At 40.6% G+C, this 22,923-nt stretch overlaps 2 protein-coding genes across 7 annotated transcripts in view; both read right to left on the reverse strand.

Moving 5' to 3' along the window:
• The window catches only part of LOC131914752 (zinc finger protein 426), a 35,658-nt gene extending 30,002 nt beyond the window's left edge, over nt 1-5,656 (reverse strand). Inside the window, exons 1-3 of one of the 5 annotated variants that reach the window (XM_059267389.1) lie at nt 5,368-5,655; nt 5,041-5,110; nt 1,362-1,479 (exon numbers count right to left, since the gene is read on the reverse strand). The gene's annotated coding sequence lies outside the window, so the exon portion shown is untranslated. Of the gene's footprint in view, nt 1-1,361; nt 1,480-5,040; nt 5,343-5,367 lie in introns of those variants that run through there. The other 4 variants (XM_059267390.1, XM_059267385.1, XM_059267387.1 and 1 more) reach the window with 4 other exon arrangements.
• A 1,622-nt stretch (nt 5,657-7,278) lies between these two features.
• The window catches only part of LOC131914751 (zinc finger protein OZF-like), a 32,211-nt gene continuing 16,566 nt past the window's right edge, over nt 7,279-22,923 (reverse strand). The window contains exons 3-9 of one of the 2 annotated variants that reach the window (XM_059267383.1): nt 21,572-21,732; nt 20,120-20,274; nt 19,371-19,459; nt 18,201-18,327; nt 14,393-14,473; nt 13,146-13,225; nt 7,279-12,728 (exon numbers count right to left, since the gene is read on the reverse strand). In XM_059267383.1, coding sequence (XP_059123366.1) covers nt 11,316-12,728; nt 13,146-13,225; nt 14,393-14,473; nt 18,201-18,327; nt 19,371-19,459; nt 20,120-20,144 — 1,815 coding nt within the window. In that variant the 5' untranslated portion in view covers nt 20,145-20,274; nt 21,572-21,732 and the 3' untranslated portion in view covers nt 7,279-11,315. The remainder of the gene's footprint in view (nt 12,729-13,145; nt 13,226-14,392; nt 14,474-18,200; nt 18,328-19,370; nt 19,460-20,119; nt 20,275-21,571; nt 21,733-22,923) is intronic. The other variant, XM_059267384.1, reaches the window with a different exon arrangement.

Consider the following 22,923-nt stretch of genomic DNA (forward strand, 5'->3'; position numbering starts at 1 on the left):
AACATGATTAGCTGTTAGTTTCAATTTGTAAATAAAATTTTAAAATAAGGATGTATCCCACCAGAACTAAAACGGCATGGCCAGCAACACGGCTCAGTAGAAAAAGGTGCTCACCATCAATTCCAAGGCCCCACAGGGTAGAAGAAGAGAACCAACTCTCCCAAGTTGCCCCCTGATCTCAACAACCCCCCAAATAAGTGTAATTAAAAAATAAAGGAAAGGATGAGTGAGTAAAAAATGTTGCTTTTTTTTGTGTCATTTTAATATTGTGCCAGGGCCAGTGAAATGATTCAGTGGATAAAGGTACTTGCTGCCAAGCCTGAAAAGCTGAGTTCTATCCCTGGAACTCAGAGGTTTGTAACAGACAATCAATTTCCATAAATACTGTGGCACTCCTACATGAGTGCAAGCACCCCACACATAGACACACACAAACACAAACACACACATACACACACACACACACACACACAAAATAAATGTAAAAATGAAGTGTGCCAAATGAAATTCCTAGAAGACACTATCAATGTCCTGCTTGTGGTCCTAGAGAAAAGTGTATACAGTTAAGATGTTGTCTGAGGCCAGGCGGCGGTGGCGCATGCCTTTAAACCCAGCACTCGGGAGGCAGAGCCAGGTGGATCTCTGTGAGTTCAAGGCCAGCCTGGTCTACAGAGCGAGATCCAGGCCAGGCATCAAAACTACATAGAGAAACCCTGTCTTGTAAAAACAAAACAAAAAAAAAAAAAAAAAGATGTTGCTTGAATGGACTGTGTGTGATGACAAAGTTGCTGTGGTACCTCAAAGGCAGACTGGAAAAGTATGCTGTGTTCAAGCTAGAAGAGTGAGGCACAGTACAGCTAACAAGCGGTTGAAATAGGCACAGAGGAGCTGATGAGATGGTTCTGTGAGTACACTGATTGCCATTGAAGCCTGCTGACCTGAGCTCAACCGCCAGAACCCACCCACATCAGTAATAGGACAGGGAGAGAACCAACTCTACAAAATTGTCCCCTGACCTCTACGCACATACCCACACACCCACATCACACACAGTAATAAATTAAATAAAAAGAAACAAGCACTAAAAGGAATACATTAGCTAATATATAAGTAAAAAATATTTACAAGTTGTTGCTTGAAGAGAATGAGTAGCAATATTGAGTACTGTATATGGATGGGGCTTTGACTATGGAGCCACAACACTGAGGTCGCGGTAAAACACTGCAAGGGACCATCTGTGTCTATCTGATCCATGAAAATTAATTATATACATTTTGGATTTTGAATTAGATCAGAATAGAGAACTATTTTATTACTTACACATGACAAAATTTATCACATATATGCTTTATATTACTCACATTAAAATGCAGACATATAGAAATACATAGATCTCAGTAGTCGTAAGGCAGGAGCAAGAGGAAACATCAGTTACATAGTGAGTTCCAGGCCATCCAGGGATACACAGCAGGAATCTATCTGAAAAACCATAAATGAAAATGTAAAGAATGATGTACTCACATAATCTACTAAATTACATTGTATTTTAAGCTCTTGAATGGGGCTCATTTTGAAATCATTAACTCAAGGTGGACACACCTATACTCACAATGCTGGGGAGCCTGAGGTAGGAGGACAGAGGCCAAGGCTGACCTACACAACACAGCAAGACCAATAAATAAATAAATAAATAAATATTTTTGGAAAACCTAAAACCTGAAGTTCAAAAGTCCCTTTATTTTGCTCATTTGAGTTCACAGCCAGCAAAAACGTTGCTTGGGGAAAGAGAGGAAGGGGAGGAAGATACACAAAGGAGAAAGAACCATTCACCAGAGCAAGAGTACAAAGCAAAAATTAAATAACACTTGTAAATATCATCCCCAAACAATATAAATGCAAACATAGACTCTCACTATGTAATGCTGGTGGCCTCCAACTTGTGCTTTCCTGTCTCCGTTTCCCAAGTCCTAGTATTAGAGGTATATATCACTCAATGATTTTTTTTAGCCTCAGTTGCCCAAGCACTAGATGACAGGTCACCCGTGCAAAGACAGCTTCTGAGAATACAGGTGAGTGCCCTTATTCACTTGAAATGGCCAAGTGACTTCCCTTTTCACAACAAATGCCTTGTAGTTACAACTAAAAATCTGCTTATTTTCCCAGAATAAGTTTCAAATGAAGTTAAAAAATTGATTCAGAAATTGCTATATAGGTAAAAAACCTGGGAAAAGGCAAAAAAGATTAATGTATGTCAAAATAAAGTGTACATATGTCCTCTGACCCCAAACACTCGTCCTTGAAAGCTTACTCTGACAATACACCTCCATAAATACAAGGAAGGGGGGATAAAAAGGCTGACAAATTGGCTAAAGGCACTTGCAACATAAGCCTGTCTACCTGAGTTGGGTCACTAGAACCCACACAGGAGGAAAGAATCAACTCCACAAAGTTGTCCTCTGACCACAACCATGTCACCATCATTAAGGTATGAGCATGTACACATTAAAAAAAAAAAAGGGCCGGGCGGTGGTGGTGCATGCCTTTAATCCCAGCACTCGGGAGGCAGAGGCAGGCGGATCTCTGTGAGTTCGAGGCCAGCCTGGGCTACCAAGTGAGTTCCAGGAAAGGCGCAAAGCTACACAGAGAAACCCTGTCTCGAAAAACCAAAAAAAAAAAAAAAAAAAAGGGGGGGGGGACGGGGACATGTATTCACTGCAGGTGACTAATGGATGTTTAAAAACATTAGGTGGGATGAGAGCTGGGGCTCAAGACATTCTTCCTGTCAAACTATCAGCCTGCAAATTTTTTTATTTAAAAGGACAAACCTCTGTAAAACAAAGCGTTGGGGCTGTGGCTGGGTGCAGAGTGCTCGCCTAGCATACCCAAGTCCCTGGCTCTAATGGCCAGCACCGCAAAGAAGCAAAGTGCTGTGACAGGCCGGGCCTTTAGGGAGCACCAAAATTAGGACCACAATGACTGGATGCCTCCCTGATAAAATATAATCCAAATATGTGATATCTACCAATTATCTTCCACATAAGCTTTTGAAATCTCTGGAGCTGGCAGTGGAAGCTGTGGCACCCAAATTTACTGGAAGCAAGATGTGCCTGTTAAGCTAGCACTTGGGAGATGGTGGTAGGAGTCCAAATTCAAGGCCAACCTAAGCCAAGAATAAGCTTAAGACTTGTCTGAACTACATGACACCCTGCCTCAAAAAAGGGAAAGTTGTGCCTAGTTGTTTAACCATGTATCGCAGCTTGTCTACTACATGTATACAGCCAATAAACAAGTACAAGTACATCTTTTGGTTTTATTTTTTGACACAAGGTCTTGGTATTGTCCAGGGGGACCTCAACTTGCAGTGATACTCTTGCCTCTCCCATTCAGCTGTTGGGATTGCAGGTGTCGGCCACCAAGCCCAGCACAATACGGAAATCTTGAATGGATCATACACCTCCACACACCCAGAAGCTCGTTGGGTTTTGTTTGTATGTTTGTTTGTTTTTATGGTTTTTCGAGACAGGGTTTCTCTGTGTAGCTTTGCGCCTTTCCTGGAACTTGCTCTGTAGACCAGGCTGGCCTCGAACTCACAGAGATCCGCCTGGCTCTGCCTCCCGAGTGCTGGGATTAAAGGCGTGCGCCACCAACACCAGGCTTTTTATTTCTTTTAAACAATGTGAAGAACTCTGAATGTTTATAGGTCAGATATCACATTGCATCATTTTTAATTTTCAGTTCTTTTTTTTTTGTGGTGCTGGGAAAAGTGTAAAGCTAGGGCTTTACACATGCTAGGCAAGCATTCTACTACTGAGCTAAATATCCAACTGGTTTTTAATATGTTTCTTTTTTTTTTTTTAAGAGACAAGATCTTATGTGATCCAGGTTGGCCTACAATTACTATATAGCCAAGGATGACCTTGAACTCCTAATCCTCCTGCTTCTATGGATTAAGTGCTGGGATTCCAGGAGTATGGGCTACTACACTCAAGTTTATATGGTACTAGAGATTGAACCTAGGGATGTGTACATAATGGGCAAACACTCTACCAACTGAGCTGCATACCCAACTCTATTCTCTAACTTTCTTGATCGAAATCTAGTAATTTTGTTTTGTTTTTCAAGACAGGGTTTCTCTGTGTAGCCCTAGCTGTCCTCGAACTCAGAGATCCACCTGCCTCTTAAAGGCATGCGCCACCACAACCCTGCCATGCTCCCCTTTATTTTCAGTTTACATCTTAGCAAATAAATCACCATACAATATATTTATCTATTAGAGGAAAGAGCAAACAAACTTCTGCAAAAAGATGAATGTATCACAACAGATTCTGGACCATCTAATATGCAAGTACATTTAAGGTATTTTTTAAAAAGAGAAATAGGGAAGGAATGTTGTGGGAGAGAGAACACTAATTTATCAATCTTAACAGTTAATTCTACGATTTTTAATAAAGCTTCCCACATTTCCTCTGTGAGATCCGTATTTTTAAGCAGTTTAGTGATGCACAGGCCTAAGAACTAAGAGAAAATATTTGTAGCATGCACAAGGTCCTGGATTTGATCATTAGCACAAGAGCACAAAAGGGATGGAGGAACAAACACAGGCCTAGGAACTGTACAGAACAGCCTAGTATTATTGTTTGTTGTGTTTTTGCTTGTTTTTTTTAATACAGTGTTTGACCATGTAGCACTGGTTAGCCTGGAACTCATTATGTACACCAGGCTAGCCTGGAATTCATAGAAATCCTCTTGCCTCCTGAGTGCTGAGATCTGAGGCATGCACAGCCACACTCGGCCGAGTTTTCTTAAGTGGACTTGAGTTCTACCATCGTTTATACTCTCACCAGAAAGACGTACACTCTAAGTAACTAAGCATGTCTTTGTATCTGAAGCTAAGTCAACACACACACACACACACACACACACACACACACACACACACACACCCACCCCAACAATATGAGTTTTCACCGAGACATTCGTTTCCAATTTTTTGAAGGAATGCGGCCTTTTCCAAAAGGCACGGTTCACTAAAGTGCTCACCAAAGGCGCTGAAATCACAAGGTTTATGATGCTGGTCACTCCAACTACTCCAGCGAAAACTCGTTCCCTTCTGAGGAGAAAACAAAAACAAAAACAAAACCACCAGCTTTTTTCCATAAAAGTTGCTTGGGCGGCTTTTGAAGAGCGGGAGATGCAGGCACCGCCAGGACGCGCCCTCCGGGCACTTTCCACCCGGTGACTGACAGCCTGAGAGCCTCAGCCGTGGCCACGTCCGGAGGAGCCGCGGCGCAGAGCGGAGCCCAGCACCCTCGTCCTGTATCCGCCCACCAACCTCCAGGCAGTCCCCGGACGGACCGCGGAACTCACAAAGGCCACAGCCCCCAGGGAACGCCTCCCTGCAGACAGGGACCGGAAGAGACGGTCGCGGTCCTTACGTCACTTCCGCTCGCGCTTCGTTTACTGCGGGGTCGGGGCTCGGATGCTACTTCACTGCATTCCCTTTGTCAGAATTCTGGTTTCTTCGCAGAATGAGGGCGGAGGCGCCGGGTTAACTTCACAGCGGGAGCTGGAGGCCAATTTTGGCCTCGAAGACAAGACAGAATTGGAATTCAGGCTGTGGGCCGGGCCAGGGGTGGGAGCGGAAGTCATCGGTGGCGCCCAGGCCCTGTCACGTAAGCCCTTCCAGCACAAGGTTGCCTGTGGGTACCCCGCCCACAGGAAGCTCATCAGAAACTTTTTCTGCCTGCCTCCGTCGCGTTAAAACCCTTGCTTTCCAGAGCTCCCTAATTCAGTAGGGAACAGAGGCAGGCTCGCTTCCGCAATTATCTGGACCTCTCAAGGTGTTGGGATTGCTTTTGGCAGTTGCAACAATAAAGGGTGCTTCAACAGATCGACCCTCAGCCCACTCCACCAAGCTCAGGGGCCACTGGAGGAATTTGAGATGCTGGAGGTTTTTGATTGGAAATCCTGAAATAATTACTGAGTGGGTCTTAGCATTCTCCTAACCCTAGCTGCATCTTTCCCAGCAATTGTTTTCCCAGTTCTCGGTTCTGTTGAATGCCCTGTGTCCCGAAACAAAAAGTGAACGCAAATCTTGTTTGTTGTCATTTCAGGTCACAGGAAAAATGAATGCGCAGTCATTCAAGCAGTTCTGTTGGATACTGACGCTCCTTTGATACACGAAGGCCGTAACAACCCCACAGTTCAGTAGCTGAGAACTGTAATGTTATTAGAAGCCTTTTGAGGAACTTCCAGAACTGAATTCTCTTGACTTCTGTTGGTCAAACTGAGTCAAGACCAGCTCACATAAAAGGGAAAAGGAGATGCTACTCCACCTTCTGATGAACTTCAAAGAATTTATGGCTGTGATCAAGAGACCCATTTTGACCCCCTCTGTCATAAATTTGTTCAGTCAGGGGCTTGTGTTGCCATAGAAACAATATGCCAATAAGATTTCTCAATAAGAAATCATTGCACACTTAAAACTGAAGGAAAAGCTCTTTATTAAGCACACTGCCAAATGGGGCTAACGCCCAAATAAAAGCTGGCCTCAAATAGAAAATTTTGCTAACTTATATACACCTTGGGGTTATGCATTTTACACACAGTCATCCTTAAGTCTTTTAGGTCCCAGCTTACACTTTTAACATTTATAAACAGAGACAGGAGACTGCAAGTCTAGCCACCTGGACAGAGAGATGATTTACAAAGCAAAAACATTGCCAAAATTATTTAAGTACACCAGTGTTGCTCTTTTCAAACAGATGTGACCCAGGGTCATGTTGCCCTTTCAACAGAATTATGCTCTTCTCAAGAAAAGAACTGGGAATTTACAGCAGGCCAGGACTTAACATCCATTGTGACCCTACACTGCCCCCTGGAGCTGCCTGTTAAAGGCATGTTAAAGGCATGTTCTTTGGGGATGAGACTAATGGCTGACCACTCAGGCCTGTGAACAAACATTTACATCATGAATCATGAATTTGCTTATCTCTACCAGGCTTGAGTAGCACACTACTAAGTTTGGGGTATTGGGGTGGGGGAGGGGGGGCAGCACTTCCTTGGCTAAATTCTACTTTGTTTGATTTAGTATCTCCTCAGCAAATATATTAAATCCTCTATAACATCAGTTGTTCCTTTGATTTTCTTCTATGTCAGTATAATGGCGCATTCCCTTCTAGGTCTCTGCAATTGTGATGCTCACTCAGGAAGTGAATGATGGGAATCTGTATGCAAACTGTCTAGTCTACTCGGGTAGAAAGAAACAATACTAACAGATTTTATTTTAAAACTGGATTTAATGTTTTAGAATAGCAACTAAAATAAAAGTAAATGGAGTACATAGATTTCAAGCACTGGGTAAAATTTCAATGAAAATATCATTACAAAGAGAAGGTACATGCAACAAATACAGAAGAAGAAAAAAACCAAGTTGCTAAAAATCCAATTTGTTACTCATTGCATTATACATAATGGTCTAAAACAATTGTTAATCAGTATTTTTCAAGTATTCAGAGTTTTAAAACTCCAACTAAAGTATGTATAAAAGACACACCTACAGCTGGGTTATAAGTCAGTGGTTAAAGTGTGTAAAGCCCTAAGTCTAAATCCTAGCACCCCCCACAAAAAAATTTTTAACTAAGGATACAAAAAGAAAGCTTATATATAGAGAGAGAAAGAGAGAGAGCCATGTAAATACCTACCAGAGTGAATGGAATAAAAACTATATCAGAAAGTTTAAATATTTCAAAATGATTTTTCCCTCCCGAATCATTTACCAGGCCCCCAACTCCACCTTTGGGTGCATTTGTGTTTGTTTGTTTTTCTGTTTTATTTTGGTTTTTATCTTTTTAAGACAGTGTCTCACAAAGTAGCCCAGGCTCAGGCTACCCTTAAATCTGTGACCCTCCCAACTTGGCTTCCAATCTCTAAGTGGGTGGTAACACACTCTGCTTTTGAGACAGATACTCTCTGAAAGAATACTGGATACTTTCAAGATCAACTCAATGGAAATACAAGAAGAAATCATTGCAGAATGCAAGACAGACCCAAAGTAAATTTAATTATACAACCAGGAAATATTAGGAATACAAGAAAAAAATAAATTTTTGCTTTATATTTGAAAATGAAAGCATGCCTAGAAAAATATACTCAAAAAATTTAAATGATATTGTAAATATTAGGTGTCCTATAAACATAAAAGATATCGAACAGTTTAAGATAAGGTACCCAAAACAGTATCAACTATTCTAGATCAGGATAACTGAACAGGTTAAGAATTTAGAAAAGTGAGGAATACACTTAATTGTAGTATATGACACTATTCTAATCTACAGCTAAAAACCAGTCAATTCATTTTAAAAATTTGTTTTGGTGATGCTGAGGATTGAAACCAGGGTCTTGTACATTGATTGCTAAACAGGCACTCTACCTATCCCCTACTCCATTTCTTCTTGCACAAGGAAAACTTACATGTCAATGTTACTCAAGATTATCTTGATAATCTTTATGTGAGTAAACGTAATCAACACTAAGTAGTAAAAATGATCCATTTGGCTCAAGATTGTAGCTCAGTGGCAGAGTGCCTGCCTAATCCTGGGTTTGTTTGATCCTCAGCAATCACACAAAACAAAAATTATCCTTAATGTCCAAGTTGAATATATCTAGGAATTTAAGGTTAACATGAGACAACTAATATATAATCATCATTAATAAATGACTGCTTTTATTTTAGAGTCCTTTTACTCATTCCAGTATTTATTAGGTATTATGGACCAAGGAAATCCTAGGTACTTTTAGTCTTACCAGCAAATGAGTACAGTCATCACAGAAGATACAGGGAAAGCAATGAATGAATCCAAGAGGAATTTTACTTCACCAATAAAGAAATACTATAAAATCATTATGTAAAATCCAGATATTAAAAAAAAACTAAAAAGCAAATCAGTATGATGGAGAGCATACCTCATTATAATTCTAAAGAAAAATATGCTTTTACTACTTTCACTAGTGTGCTGGACATCATACTCATTTCTGTAAAAACAACAACTAAAATAGAAAAAAAAAATCATCATTATCTACAGGTATGACTACCTGTCTGGGAAAGCAAAAGAATCTATACATACATGTACTGAACTGATGACCCTCTCAAATTCAGGTTAAATCTAACCCACAGCATGATTGTCCAGGTAGGGTCTTTAGAATTTCATTTGTTAGGCAAGGACAATGAGTGGAAACCTCACCCAACAAGGCTATGATTTTATCAGAAGAGGAAGAAAACCTCATTTTCAGGCTTTGTCATGTGAAAGAGACTGCATGCCAGTAAAAGTCTGCAGCAGAAGTCAAACATGCTGTTATTTTTTTTTAATGTGTGTATATATGCAGGCTGGTGTGTGTTACATATTTGCACATGGCATGTAGAAGCCATAATGTCAGGTGTCCCCAATCACTTTCCACTCTATTTATCAAAGCAGGGTATCTTGCTGAACTCAGAGCTCATGGATTCAAGTAACCTAGCTACTCAAATCACCTGAGGATTCCCATCTTGCTTCCCAAGCATTGGGATGACAGGAGGGCCTCCATGCCCACCTGGCAGTTAGATGGGTTCTGAGGATCCAAATTCTGGTCCTCATGTTTGCATGGCAAGAGCTTTCCCCTCGGAACCATTTCACTCGCTCCCGTGCTGTTTCCTTGTATGAGAAAGTAATCTGCTGTATATTATCTGTCCAGGGCTGCAGATAAAAACTAGTTCTGCATATGCTAGGCAAGGACTATTACCACTGAGCTAAACCCACAGCCCTAAATTCTATCCAAAAAGTGGTAAGCTAATGAGAATAGAGTACAATAACATGTAAATATGAAAATGTCATAATGGAACCCAATACTATGCTAACTTAAAATTTCGTTTCTTTTAAAATGAATTTTAAAACAACTTGGTTTATGTTGTTTTTTTTTGTTGTTGTTGTTATATTTATGGTGTACATAAGTGTGTGTGCAAGCTGTGGCATGCATGTAAAGTAGAGGACAACTTGTAGCAGTCCATCCTGTCCCTTTACTATGTAGGTCCCTGGAACTGACCTCAGTTCCTGATTTGATTTAAATCAGGTAAAGCACCTTTAGCTTCTGAGCCATTTTGCCAGTGCTGGCTATGGTGTTTTGTGGTACTGGGGCACTGCAGTAAAAGAACACTTAAACAGATGCAAGTAACTTTGAAACTGAGTGACAGGTAGACACTATTCTGGTGAGGGCTCCCTTAAGAAGGAAGAACATGTTACTAGAACATGAAGAAAAACCAACCAGTGATATGTAATGGTCATGAACCTTGTATTTTATGTGGAAGTTAGAACTTGAGGGTGATAAAATAAGAAATTTATGTAAGAGCTGTAATTAAAGTGTTCAAAAGGAGCAACTTGGTTCCTCTTGAGTGCTTTTTAGTAAAATATGAAAGGGGAAACTACTGAAGCTAAGAAGGAATTGTTCAACAAAAGAGAACTGTACCTTGAAAAACTCTCAGCCAATCCACATTACAATAACTGAGAAGTTTGTATTAAAAAGACTAAAAGCCAGCTAGGGATGTAGCTTAGTGGCAGAATACCTACCTAGCATTTACAACACTCAGTCCAATGCTCAGATCAATCTCAACCAAACTGAGGAACGGACATTGGATATATGAACAAAGTTACTGCCAATCCAATCCAAAATAGATCCCAAAAGGTGGGATAGAATGCACTTTTTGAATTTTATAAAGGAACACAGGGATAACATCAGTCAATAGAATAGCTACTAAGAACAGATAGGGACTATTTCTTGGTATGCTTATCGGAATCAATGGGGTCAGAATAGTTGCCTGGATTATGTCTTTCCACAATCCACAGGTGTCCTGTATTATCTTGGCTTGTAGTGAATTTTTACATTAACAAGACACACTGGCAGCCACTAAACAAAAGGATCAAATCTGTTTCATTATTTTATAGCATTTAGAAATGTTATCATCACTAAGAGTAAAGCATCAGAATGAGGCCATCTTGTATACTGGCCTCATTTATGACCCACAAATGTTCAGATTCTGATATCGATGAAAAGGTTCCAGGGATGTAGCTCAGTGATTGAGTGCTTGCCTAGCATGTGTGATGTTCAAGGCCAATCGTCAGCACTGCCCAAAAGAAAGTTTGAGGGGGCAACTAAATAATCCTAGTTCACAAAATTAGGATGGTGTCTAAGGCCAGTGTGAGTCATTATAACCCACACAAAGCAGATAAGACTAATTTGATGATCTTTGGTGTCACTGTCAATATTTAAAGGTGGCAACAGATGGGCTAAATAGCAACACTCATACCCTCACATTGATAGGGCTTCTCTTCAGTGTGAACTCTGCTATGTTTCCTTAGACGTGAGTAAACAGCGAATGCTTTCCCACACTGCTTACATATATAGGGCTTCTCTCCAGTATGGGTTCGCATGTGAATGTTAAGAGATGTGGAATATATAAATGCTTTCCCACATATATTACACACAAAGGGCTTTTCGCCACTGTGAATTTTCAGATGTTTTGTGCGATGGGAGGAAGTTATAAAGGTTTTCCCACAATGAACACATTCAAAAGGCTTCTCTCCTGTGTGAGTTCTCACATGATGAATCAGGCCAGAGGTCCTGGTAAAGGCCTTCCCACATTCCTTACATTCAAAGGGCTTCTCTCCACTATGAATTCGTACATGTGTGGCAAGGCCTGAGTACTGAGTGAAGGCTTTCCCACACTCCTTACATTCATAAGGTTTGATTCCAGTGTGTGTTCTTATATGTTCAGTAAGCTGAGTAGATCTAGAAAAGGTTTTTCCACATTCCTTACATTCGTAAGGCTTTTCCCCAGTGTGAACTCTTATGTGTTCAGTAAGGCCTGACCATCGAAGGAAGGCTTTCCCACATTCCATACATTTGTATGATTTTATTCCAGTGTGAATTCTAACGTGATCATTAAGGTATGACATATTTTTAAAGGCCTTTCCACACTCCTTGCATACAAAGGGCTTTTCTTCATTATGAGTTTTAACATGTGCAGAAAGTCGAGAAAAATTAGCAAAGGACTTCCCACATATCTTACATACTTTGGATTTTTCTTCAGTATGAATTGAGACATACTGAGTTAGGTGTGAGGAAACCGTGAAGGCTTTCCAACATTCCTTGCAGTCACAGAATTTATCTCCAGTGCACATTCCCATGGGATTATTAAGGCATGCAAAGTACTGAAAGTCCTTTCCACATTCCTCAAACTTGTAGGGGTTTCTTGCATTGAGAATTGGAAGATGCATAGCAAAGCTTGTGGGATGAATAAAACCATTCCCATATTTATTCCAGTCATAGGGTTCTCCTCCATTGTGAGGCCTCAAATCTGTCTGAAAGTATGACGGATTGAAAAAGGCTGTCTCACAGTCTGTGCATTCAAAGGGTTTCTCATTTGTGCTAGTGCTCGGGTACACGATGTTTGGAGTCAGACTGAAGATTTTCCCACACTGATTAAGATCAGAAACGTTCTGTCCAGTAGAGGTTTCCTTGAGGAAAGAAAGAATGTCTTTCCCATACCAGTTACACTCAGAACTGTATCCTTGGCTCTGCATGCTCACCTCTGTGTTAAGGCATAATTGTTCACCCAACACTTCTCCACATGGCTTAGAGTCACATAGGTCCCCCTCATTATGGTTTTCTGACTGTTGAGGAAGGGATGAATCACCCACCTGAAGACAAAAACATTTTTATGTTCAATATGAATTTTACAGTTTCTTTTCCATGCAATTATTTCCTGACCTCTATTTTTTCCAAACTGAATGACAGATCCCTTTGCCAAAAGTTTGAGGACTGGTTAATTATATGCATTTTTTTAAAAAAGATATGTGTATTTTCATGAAATTGCTTAAAACCTCCATGTCTAATTGCATATACAGAAATACATACTAGTGGAAACAATGAGACATAATCTTTACGGTATATTTGGGGAATCTTCCAATTCATGATATTCCAAATAGTTCTCCAGAGGTATCAATTCCTCTTGGGTGCAGACTAGTCATCTCAAATATCATTTCAAATAGTTTTCTACAAAAGAACACCCTCTTCTTTTTTTGAGTATGAAACAGAAAATCCTTTGCTAATCTTACCATTTCTATTGCACTGGAACTTTGCATCTTAAAATAATTCGGAAGCTCTGTATCATCAATTCTAGGTTGCAATTCCAATTCTGAAGTTAAATAGAGAGAGAAATGTAAGAAGTTCAAAAAATAAGTGGTACATACAAGGAATTAAAGGTGGTAAAGGTCATTTGTCCTTCTTTTCAAATTAAGCACATTAAGAAAATACAAGTGAGGGCTGGAAAGATTGCTCAGACATTAATGGCTAAGGCTCAAAACCAAAAAGATGAGAAAATAAAGTGAGACCGACATAACAGTGCACAATTGTGATCTTAAGGCATAAGATGATCAAGCCAGAGACTCTTTTTAAGTTCAAGAGCAGCCTGGGCTATATTATGACACTCTGTTTCAAAATCAGTACCAGAAAAACAAGGAAAAGGGAGGGGCAAGGGAGATGGCTAGTTGGTAAACCATGAAGCCCAGAGTTTGAACCCCATGACCCACTTTGAAATGCCAGGCACAGTGGTACATGCTAATAATCCCAGTAACTAGAGAGGCAGAGACAGGCAGATTACCTGATTCTCACTGCTCAACCAGCCTTGCCTGGTCAGTAAACCCCAGATCTCAATGAGAGACCTGGTCTCAAAATAAAAGGTGGAGACCACCTTGTCACCAAACGTGACAATCTGAGCTCGAGCCTTGGAACTGACATGGTGGAAATAGAAAACTGACTCTGAGGTTATTCTCTAACCTCCACACGTCTGCTGGGATTTGTACATATACACTCTCTCCTACACGTGAAAGAAAATAACTGCACAGATTTAAGGATTTTGTTATGTTAAAAATTTAGCAACAGGACTGCTTAATGGGTAGAATGGTTGTCTCACAGGCCCAGGACCTGGGCTCAATTCCCAGCACCTCAAAAACAAGAGCAACAAAAAAGTTGTAATTAAAAAAAAATAGTAATAAAAAAAAAGTAGAGTCAACATTTTATGTATTATAAACTGATCCTGTAGCAATTACAGCAACAGGAAAGTCAGAAAGGTCTGGAAAAACAGTTCACATTGAAGTACTAAACTTAGGAAATGGAACACATAGTGTTATCAGATCACAGGTATGCATGAATAGATAGAAACAATAGATTATGTAAAATGGAAGATATCTCAAACTCTGAGAAAAATGGCTCCAATCTCTGAGGCCAATACATTGTAAGAAAATTGATTATAGTTGCAAAACAATATTGAACTCATCAAACAGATTTCTACATGCATACTCACGTTGAGGAACTGCGCTTTCCACTGTCTCCAACTCTTCTTGTTTTAACCAGGGGGTCGGACTAGGAATGAAGAACTGACATCCTGCATATGCAGAAACATGATTGGAAGAGGTTCAAACAAGAGATGGCAAACTTTTATATGACTAGAGAAATCATACTTCAAATGAAAGCAAAGCAATTCTTTCAAAATGAGTAAAAGTGAAAACACAGGGGCGGGAGGGATGTAGCTTAGTGGTCGAGTACCTGTTTAACATGCCTAAGGCTCTAAGTGCAATTTCTAGCAACATAAAAGACAATGTTCCTATTTCTGTGCCCCAAAAAGGACCCCCTGAAAACCAAATCCAAGTTAATGTACATTTTCAAGAGGAGCTATACCTCCAGGGTGGAGCATTTCCCTAGCATGTGCACTGCCCTGGGGTTTCATCTCTGGCAACTCACTCATTCTGTCTCTGTCTCTGTCTCTCTCTCTCCAAAAACAAGTCTACTTACTATGCAAGGCACAGTGGTGTGTGAAACTTGAAATCCCATAACTTGGGAGGATGAGGAAAGAATTCCAAGTTTGAGGCCAGCCTGGACTATTCACAGAAGATTTTATTGCCAAAAATAGGTGAGAGTCACAACAAGGATAAAGGAAAGAGAGGAAAAGGAGTAAAGAAGGAAGTGGAGAAGACAAAGGAAAATGAAAGAGTAAAGGAAAAGGAAGACAGATGTGGTGGCCACATCTGTAATCGCAGCACTTGTGAGGCAGAAGCAGGAGGATCTCTGTGAGTTTTAGATCAAGGCCAGCCTGATCTACATAGGGAACTCCAAGGACAGCCAGAACTATGTGTTTCAAAAAAAAAAAAAAAACAAAGGGGGGGGGAATAGAAAGAGACAGAGAGAGAGACAGAGATAGAAAGGGAGGAAGAGAGAAAGGAAAACAAACAAAAACAATAAAATGAAGAATTCTCAAAAAAGAAAAAATAGCTAAGAAATATCTTTTTTAAATGTCCATTGTTAGGAAGGATTTGGGAGGAGCTAGGGATGGGGAGAATATGATCAATATGCATTACATGAAAAAAATTTTTTCTTTAAATGTTCAGAATCCTTAGCACTGAAGTAATGCAAATCCAAACAACTTTAGATTTCATTTTATCCCACTCAGAATGACAAAGATCAACACATAACCAGTAACAAATGCTAAACCCCCATCTACTGTTAGTGATTGCAAATTAATATAGCCACTGTGGAAATCAGTGTAGAGAACTCTCAAAAAGCTAAAAATAAATCTACCATATGACCCAGCTACACCACCTCTTGGCATATGTCCAAGGACTTGAAACCCTACTCCACAGATACTTGCTCAGCCATGTTCATTGCTGCTGTATTCTAGGAAGTGGAAACAACCTAAATGTCCTTCAACCGACACATGGTAATGAAAATGTGGTACATATAACTTATAGAGAAGAAAAAAATGAAATCATGAACTTTGCAGGTAAATGGACAGAACTACAAAGATCATAACGAGTGAAGTACACAAGACCCAGACGTCACGTGTTCTCTGTCACCTGAGGCTCCTAGCTCCAAATCTTCAGATGTGACTATACAACCTGGAGTAGCTGTGGAAACCAGGGAAGTAGAAAGGACCATTGCTGGAGTCAGGAGAGTGGGGTAGTAATAGAGAGGAGAATAGCACAGTATGATTGATCTGAAATGGGAAATAGGAAAAATGGGGGAGGGGCTTTAATTAGGAAGAAGGAGGGAGAAAATACAGAAGGAGAGAGGAGGGTAAAATAATAGTAAAGATGTCTGAAAAAGTTGTAAGATCATACTATCGACTATCTACCTAAAAATACCCATAGTACATATAAGTCGGTGTGTCCAAATATAGATACATAGTTTAAATGAAATTTTCCCACCTGAGCTGACAATGCTCCCTCCAAGAGTCAAAGACCATCTAACAAAAACTCAACCCGGACATGAGAAGACCTCTTCTGAGTTGTTGAACAGGGTTGTCCAAGAGACTCCAAAAACACTACAGGTTATTGCTGCTGCCCTTGGTTGCCCCCTAGAGGTAGAAGGTTAAGTCCCAATCCTGAAGATGCCATGCACTTCAGACACAAGGCCCATGGACCCCTGAGCTAGAACTGACCTGAATGCTTCAAGGACTAGCTTTCATGGTACCACACAAGCTTCCAAAATAGGGAAGCAAACGAGTCCAATCTGCTATGATACCTCTGAACCACAACAACAACCAGCATGGCATGATAGCCATAAGGATACACAAGTGACACACACACCCTGGAGTAAACCAACAGCTTTCTAATTGGCCTGAAGACTCAATTAGGGGGAAATCATGCCTGGTACTAGAAACCATGGAATTTGGAGAAGTTCCTATAGCCATGACTTGACTAAGCCAGCATAATCCAACTACATTCTAAATACTTGTCTTTATACCCACAGATAAGTACAGTCCTCACCCCTCATCACAGACGGAGACCATTACAAAAAAAAACCATAACCAATCAAAATGCTGAACTGTGGAGCTCAATCACAATGGATACAGCTACAAAACAACTTCTACATGTTCAGGGAACATTTTAGAAGAGGAAGTGGAAAGAATATAAAAGCCAGCCGATCAGACAGAGAGTTTGCTGTGAGATTGTATCTCTTAGAAATGTCAGAGGCTATGCCCATAAAGTATCAAATGCCTAAATATGAGCCAGACAAGGACACCAATAGACATGCTCAGGTGGGAGGGGGAGCTCATGGAAGCTCATGAGGTCTCCACCATACATAAAGAACTACAGATAACAACGGTATGCTGGGAAAGACTACACCAACTGGTTATTCAAACAGTCAACCCTGAAAGCATGTACACACAGGTAAAACTATGCAGACTTCATAGACTGTTTTTATCTATTTAGGGATACACACACACACACACACACACACACACACACACACACACACACCAATTAATGAAAAGAGACTATGAATTGAAAGAGAGTAGGTAGTATACTGGAAGGAGGAAAAGGAATGGCAAAACTACATACTATATTAATCTCAAAAAATAAAAAGAAGTATATTTTTTAAGGAAAAGGAGAGAAGAAAGGGAAAAGCAAAGAACTGCCACCATAGATTATTATGTATTGTGACAGAAATTTTATTTGTTGAAGCTGGGAACATGGCTTGTGATTAAGAGTGTTTGCTGCACAACCACAAGAACCTGAGTTCTGATCTCAGCAACCACACAAGCTGAGCATGGTCTTGAATATGCTTGTAACTACAGTGTGGAGGGAGTGGACAGGATTGCTAGGGCTTATTGGCTGAAAGACACAAGAGCGAAGTTCAGGGAGAAAGCCTGCCTCAGAAGAATAAGGTAGCAATAGAAGAAAATACTAATGTCCTACTCTGGTTTCTGCATGAACGAACACATGAACGAACGAACACACACACACACACACACACACACACACACACACACACACACACACAAATTAGAAAAGCCATATTTTGGTTTGCTTTTCGTTTTGTTTTGAGACAGGATTTTATTGTATAGTCCTGGATAGCCTGGCCTGGAATTTGTTACATAGACCAGGCTGACCTTGAACTCAGAAATCCACCTGCTTCTGCTTCTGCCTCCCAAGTGCTGGGATTAAAGGTGTGAGCCCCTTGACCACACCCCCATACAAAAGCTGTTTCATTTTAAAAATTGCAGTTTTCATTCCACTATATTCAAAATTAACACGATCAATCTCCAACACATTAAGAAGCATGTAATATGTATCTGTTTCATAAAAGGTAATGAGGAATGCCGGCTGCCTTACCTACTGAGGTCAAGTTTTCATAGTTCTCTAGCATCACCTCTCTGTATAGGTTTCTCTGAGTCAGGTCCAGTAACGTCCACTCATCTGGGGTGAACTCCACAGCCACATCATCGAAGGTCACTGAATCCTAAACCATTACATACATGTTGGTTTGAGCCAATTAACGGTCTTGCTAGTACTCAATGGAAAATTAGGAAGGTGGACCTAATACCTATACATGGTTCTCAGATCAGCTTCAATCCAGCTGCAGGATTCAATGGCCCCAGGAACTCTTCTCTCTAAACTCACTCTCTGCTGACCTTCTACTGTCACATGACTTTAGCAGCACTTCATAAGCATGATTTCTACCAGCACAGCCAGGCTAGAAGCTCTCCTGGTCCTACTGTCTCATCGCAGCATATTCCTAAGCAAACTGTAGATATCTAATAAGTAGACCTTCTGAGAAAAGGGTGCTCTCACTTGCCTTATCATCTGTCAGAGCACTCAACAAAACAAAAAGCATGCAGTTATCACATGAGGCTCAAGATTAGTTAGTGGAGGCCTATGTCTGTAATCCTCAACACTGGAGAAGAAGGTTGAGACCAGCCAGAACTATATAGTAAGTTCAAGGTTAGGTTATATAGCCAGACCCTATGTTAAAAAAAAAAAAAAAAAAAAAGGATTACCTAGTGTAGCTGGGGATATAGCTCAGTGGTGAAACATGTGCCTAGCATGGGTAAAAAGGTCCTGGTTCAATCCCCAGCCAAGCAAACACATTAAGTAGCAATTACAGAAATGTGAGAATGATTTGCAAGGTAACATATTACCAATATAAGGCTCTACTCCCCAGGGAAATTCAGCCAGACACTCTTCACCTCCTAAGGAGAATGCATTTCCTTTAAGAAGTCCTGGAGGCTGAGTCTGTCTAGATTCTAGACTCTAGAAGAAAACGCATCTAGATCATGGACAAAAAAGTTTTGAAATATATTTTATTTTTATGTGTATTTGTGCTTTTGCCATGGGTGTCAGGGTCCCCTGAAACTGGAGTTACAGACAGGTGTGAACTGCCATGTGGGTGCTGGGAATTGAACTTGGGTCCTCTGGAAGAGCAATCAGTGCTCTTAACCCTTGAGCCATCTCTCCAGCCCCCAAAAGAGTTTTATTTGGTAGAATGATATCCTTTCTTTTTACCTGGTAACAATTTGCCTGGTTGTCAGTCACTGTCTCTTCCTCCTCTGTGTTTTCTTCATAGATGTAGACAGGCTCTCTAGGAAGAAGACCTGACAGGAAAGAAAGACGGCATCAAATCCCAGAGCCATGAAGTCACTCTACTCTAGTGTGACATTCCCTGCCATCTGTACACTCATCAAACCACATAAATACATGTTCCTACCAAGAAATACACAGCACTTCCGTCTCCCCCGGAGCCAGGGGGGCAGGCTAGGAACTGTGCTGCCTGCTGAGAAAGGGAGTGTTCTCACTTTATAGATAAAGAAACTTAAAGTGTGAAAAAACGCTGACTCTAGGGCTGGTGAGATGGCGCCATTAGGTTAATTTGAGTGCTCAGACCTGATGCCCAGAGTTTGATCCCAGGATTCCACAATGGAAGGAGAAAATTGGCTCCCTAAAAAAGTCCTCTGACTTCCACATGTACCCTCACTCACACAAATACATACACACAATAATAATAATAGTTAAATAAAATAAAAAGTAGAAAGAAAAACATGACTCTAAATTGCACCTGGTAACAGAACTCAGGACAATTATACAGCACCTCTTCTGAAAGCATACACACTGGGCCTAAATCACAGAGCACTATTATGTGACCCATTTCAGCTCTTTGTAATCGAACACACAAGATACTGAAGCCCTGCCCACTGGAATTTGCTGCGCAGGAGAGACCTAAAACAGTCTAAAAAAGAGCTTCAACAAGGACTTACCATGGGACAAATCAATGGCTGCCATCCCGTGATGCTGATGGTGAAATGTGCCTGAACACTCCCTTCCCTGATGCCAAGATCACTTCGGGACAGCTTATGAATCTAAGTGGACAGAGGCAATCTCCATTCCTCTTAATACAGGGTTATATGGAGTCCTGTTCACATCAATCATTAATCAACAACATCGAACGTCAGTCAGCAAACATCACACAGTAGTGCTCACTCTCTGCAGATAATATATGCAAAACCCACCAGCAAACATCTACTCACTAGCCATACGCATACCAATTAACATTTGCTAATTTTGTCAGAAGCTTTGCTAGCACCTTTACATATATAAACTCACATGTTATCATAACCATCCTACACAGTAGACATCAGTAGATATCGTTACCCACACTAAAACACCCATATCCAGGCAGCACTAGTAATCAGTCTAATATTACCCTGCTTGGAAATGAACTGAGACTTGATGAAACTGAGTTTGTCCAGAAAGCTTGATTTTCTATGACTGCTACTGCTCCCCAACATGACAAAACATGGACCCACCACAGCACTATTCAGGATTCACTAGTTCCATATGTAAATGACTACTTCATATGTACACATTATGACTTAATTTTAAAAAACTAAAATGAAAATATTTTTAAAAATCAATATGACTGTTGTTTGACAACTCTTAAGTATGTTTGGCACAAGGCCAAATGCCACACACTTAGTACTAGCACTTAAGAGGCCAAGGCAAGAAGATTGTAAGTTAGAACCTCAACCACATAAAGATACCCAGTCTTAAGAAACAAACAAACAAAAAATAAAAGATGATGGCACATGCCCTTAATCCCAGCACTCGGGAGGCAGAGGCAAGCAGATCTCTGTGAGTTCGAGGTCTACAAAAAGAGTTCCTGGACAGCCAGGGCTCCACAGAGAAACTGAGTCTCGAAAAACAAACAAAAAAAATTTGGAATAGCTTGTCTATTTGAATCTATTTTATTTTTTTTCTTTTCTCTCTCTTTTTAAGGACAGTATCTCATATAAGAGCTGGCCTTGAACTCACCACGTAACTGAGGATGACTCTGAACCTCTGATCCTTCTACTTCTATCTCACAACTACGAGGATCACAGATGTGTTCCACCATGCCTGGTTTATGTGGTGCTGGGATAGAACTCAGGGCCTTGTGTACGCTAGTCAAGCACTCTACCATGGGGCTACATCCCCAGCCCTGTGTGTGACTGTGAGCTGTACCCAGGGCCTCACTGTAAGCTAAACACACACTCTACCACTAATATACACCCCCAGGTTCTGAATCTTTTAAAACTACTAATCTCATTTATTATAAACATAAATCAAATATGTCTAGAAAAAAACACAAGCATCTGAATTTTTTATTATGTACTAAAATAGTATTTTCAATATATGGGTTAAAATAAAAACATTATTACAAATAATCTTACCTCTTCTATTTCATTTACTGTAGGTACTGGAAGTTTATTTCAGGTCTGGCTTATTCTTTAATTCTTTCAGCAAATAATTAGGAAGTCCTATTCCTGTGGTAGGCATGAGCAGAGCAGGGAAGGACACAGAAAATATCCTGTTCTGTAAAGATCTAGAAGTCCTATGGGGAAATATAATCATAACAAAAGAACTGATATATTACTTCATAAGGCTACAGGGAAATCAAGCAGGTGAGGAGAGGGTCCTGCATATGCACACACGGGAAGCACAGAACTACAAACTTGTTTGGGACAAGAGAGCAACACCGAAAGAAAACTAACCTGGCTGTATCATCTTTGACCAAGAGATCAGAGTAAGAATTGACAGGATTATTTTTTTTAAAGGACTGAGGGCAGAAGAGATGGTTCAGTGTCTTAAGAGCACTGGCTGCTCTTTCAGGACCTAGTTCAATTCCCAGCATCCATATGGCAGCTCACACTATCTCTAACTCCATTTCTGGGGAATCTAACACCCTCTGAGGACACCAGAAATAAAAGTGGTGCACACACATGCAGGCAAAACACCCATTCATATAAAATAATAATAATTTTAAATTTTCTTAAAAACCAAACAAACAAAAAACTGGGAGATAGTTCAGTCAGAAAAGTGCTTGTCATGAAAGCATGAGGACCTGGGTTCTATTATCAGTACCCAAGAAAAATCTGGGCACATAATCCCAGTGTTGGGGAGGCAAAGATAGGAAGATCCCTGGAGTTCACTGACCAGTCTCATCAAAATAGAGTTCTGCATTCAATGAGAGATCCTGTCTCAAAACATAAGGTGGACGGCAGCTGGAGAAATGACTGAACAACTAAGAGCACTTGCTGCCTTTTTTTGGGGGGTGGGGGAATTCAAGACAGGGTTTCTCTGTGTAACAGTCCTGGCTGTCCTGGAACTCGCTCTGTAGACCAGGCTGGCCTCAAACTCACTGAGATCCGCCTGCCTCTACCTCCCAAGTGCTGGGATTAAAGGTGTGCGCCATCACTGCCCAGCCACTTGCTGCTTTTGCAGATCTGAATTCAATTCCCAACATCCACATCCAGCAGCTCACACCGCCTGTTAACTCCAGCTCCAGGGAATCCAATGGCCTCCTCTGGCCTCCAAGTACCCACACACACCACAGACAAAAACACAATAGATAATAAAACTGAATCTTTGAAAAATAATAAGGTAAAGAGTGATTGCAGAACACACCCAAAATTGCCTCTGGCCTCTATACACACACCACATACACACACACAAACTCAGAGCACATTTCAAGTACTAGGTCTTGGTTGGAAACATTAGAATCATACATAAATGCCTTTTCCTC

This window comes from Peromyscus eremicus, chromosome 7, assembly GCF_949786415.1.
Source record: "Peromyscus eremicus chromosome 7, PerEre_H2_v1, whole genome shotgun sequence".
NCBI classification, from domain to species: Eukaryota; Metazoa; Chordata; class Mammalia; order Rodentia; family Cricetidae; genus Peromyscus; species Peromyscus eremicus.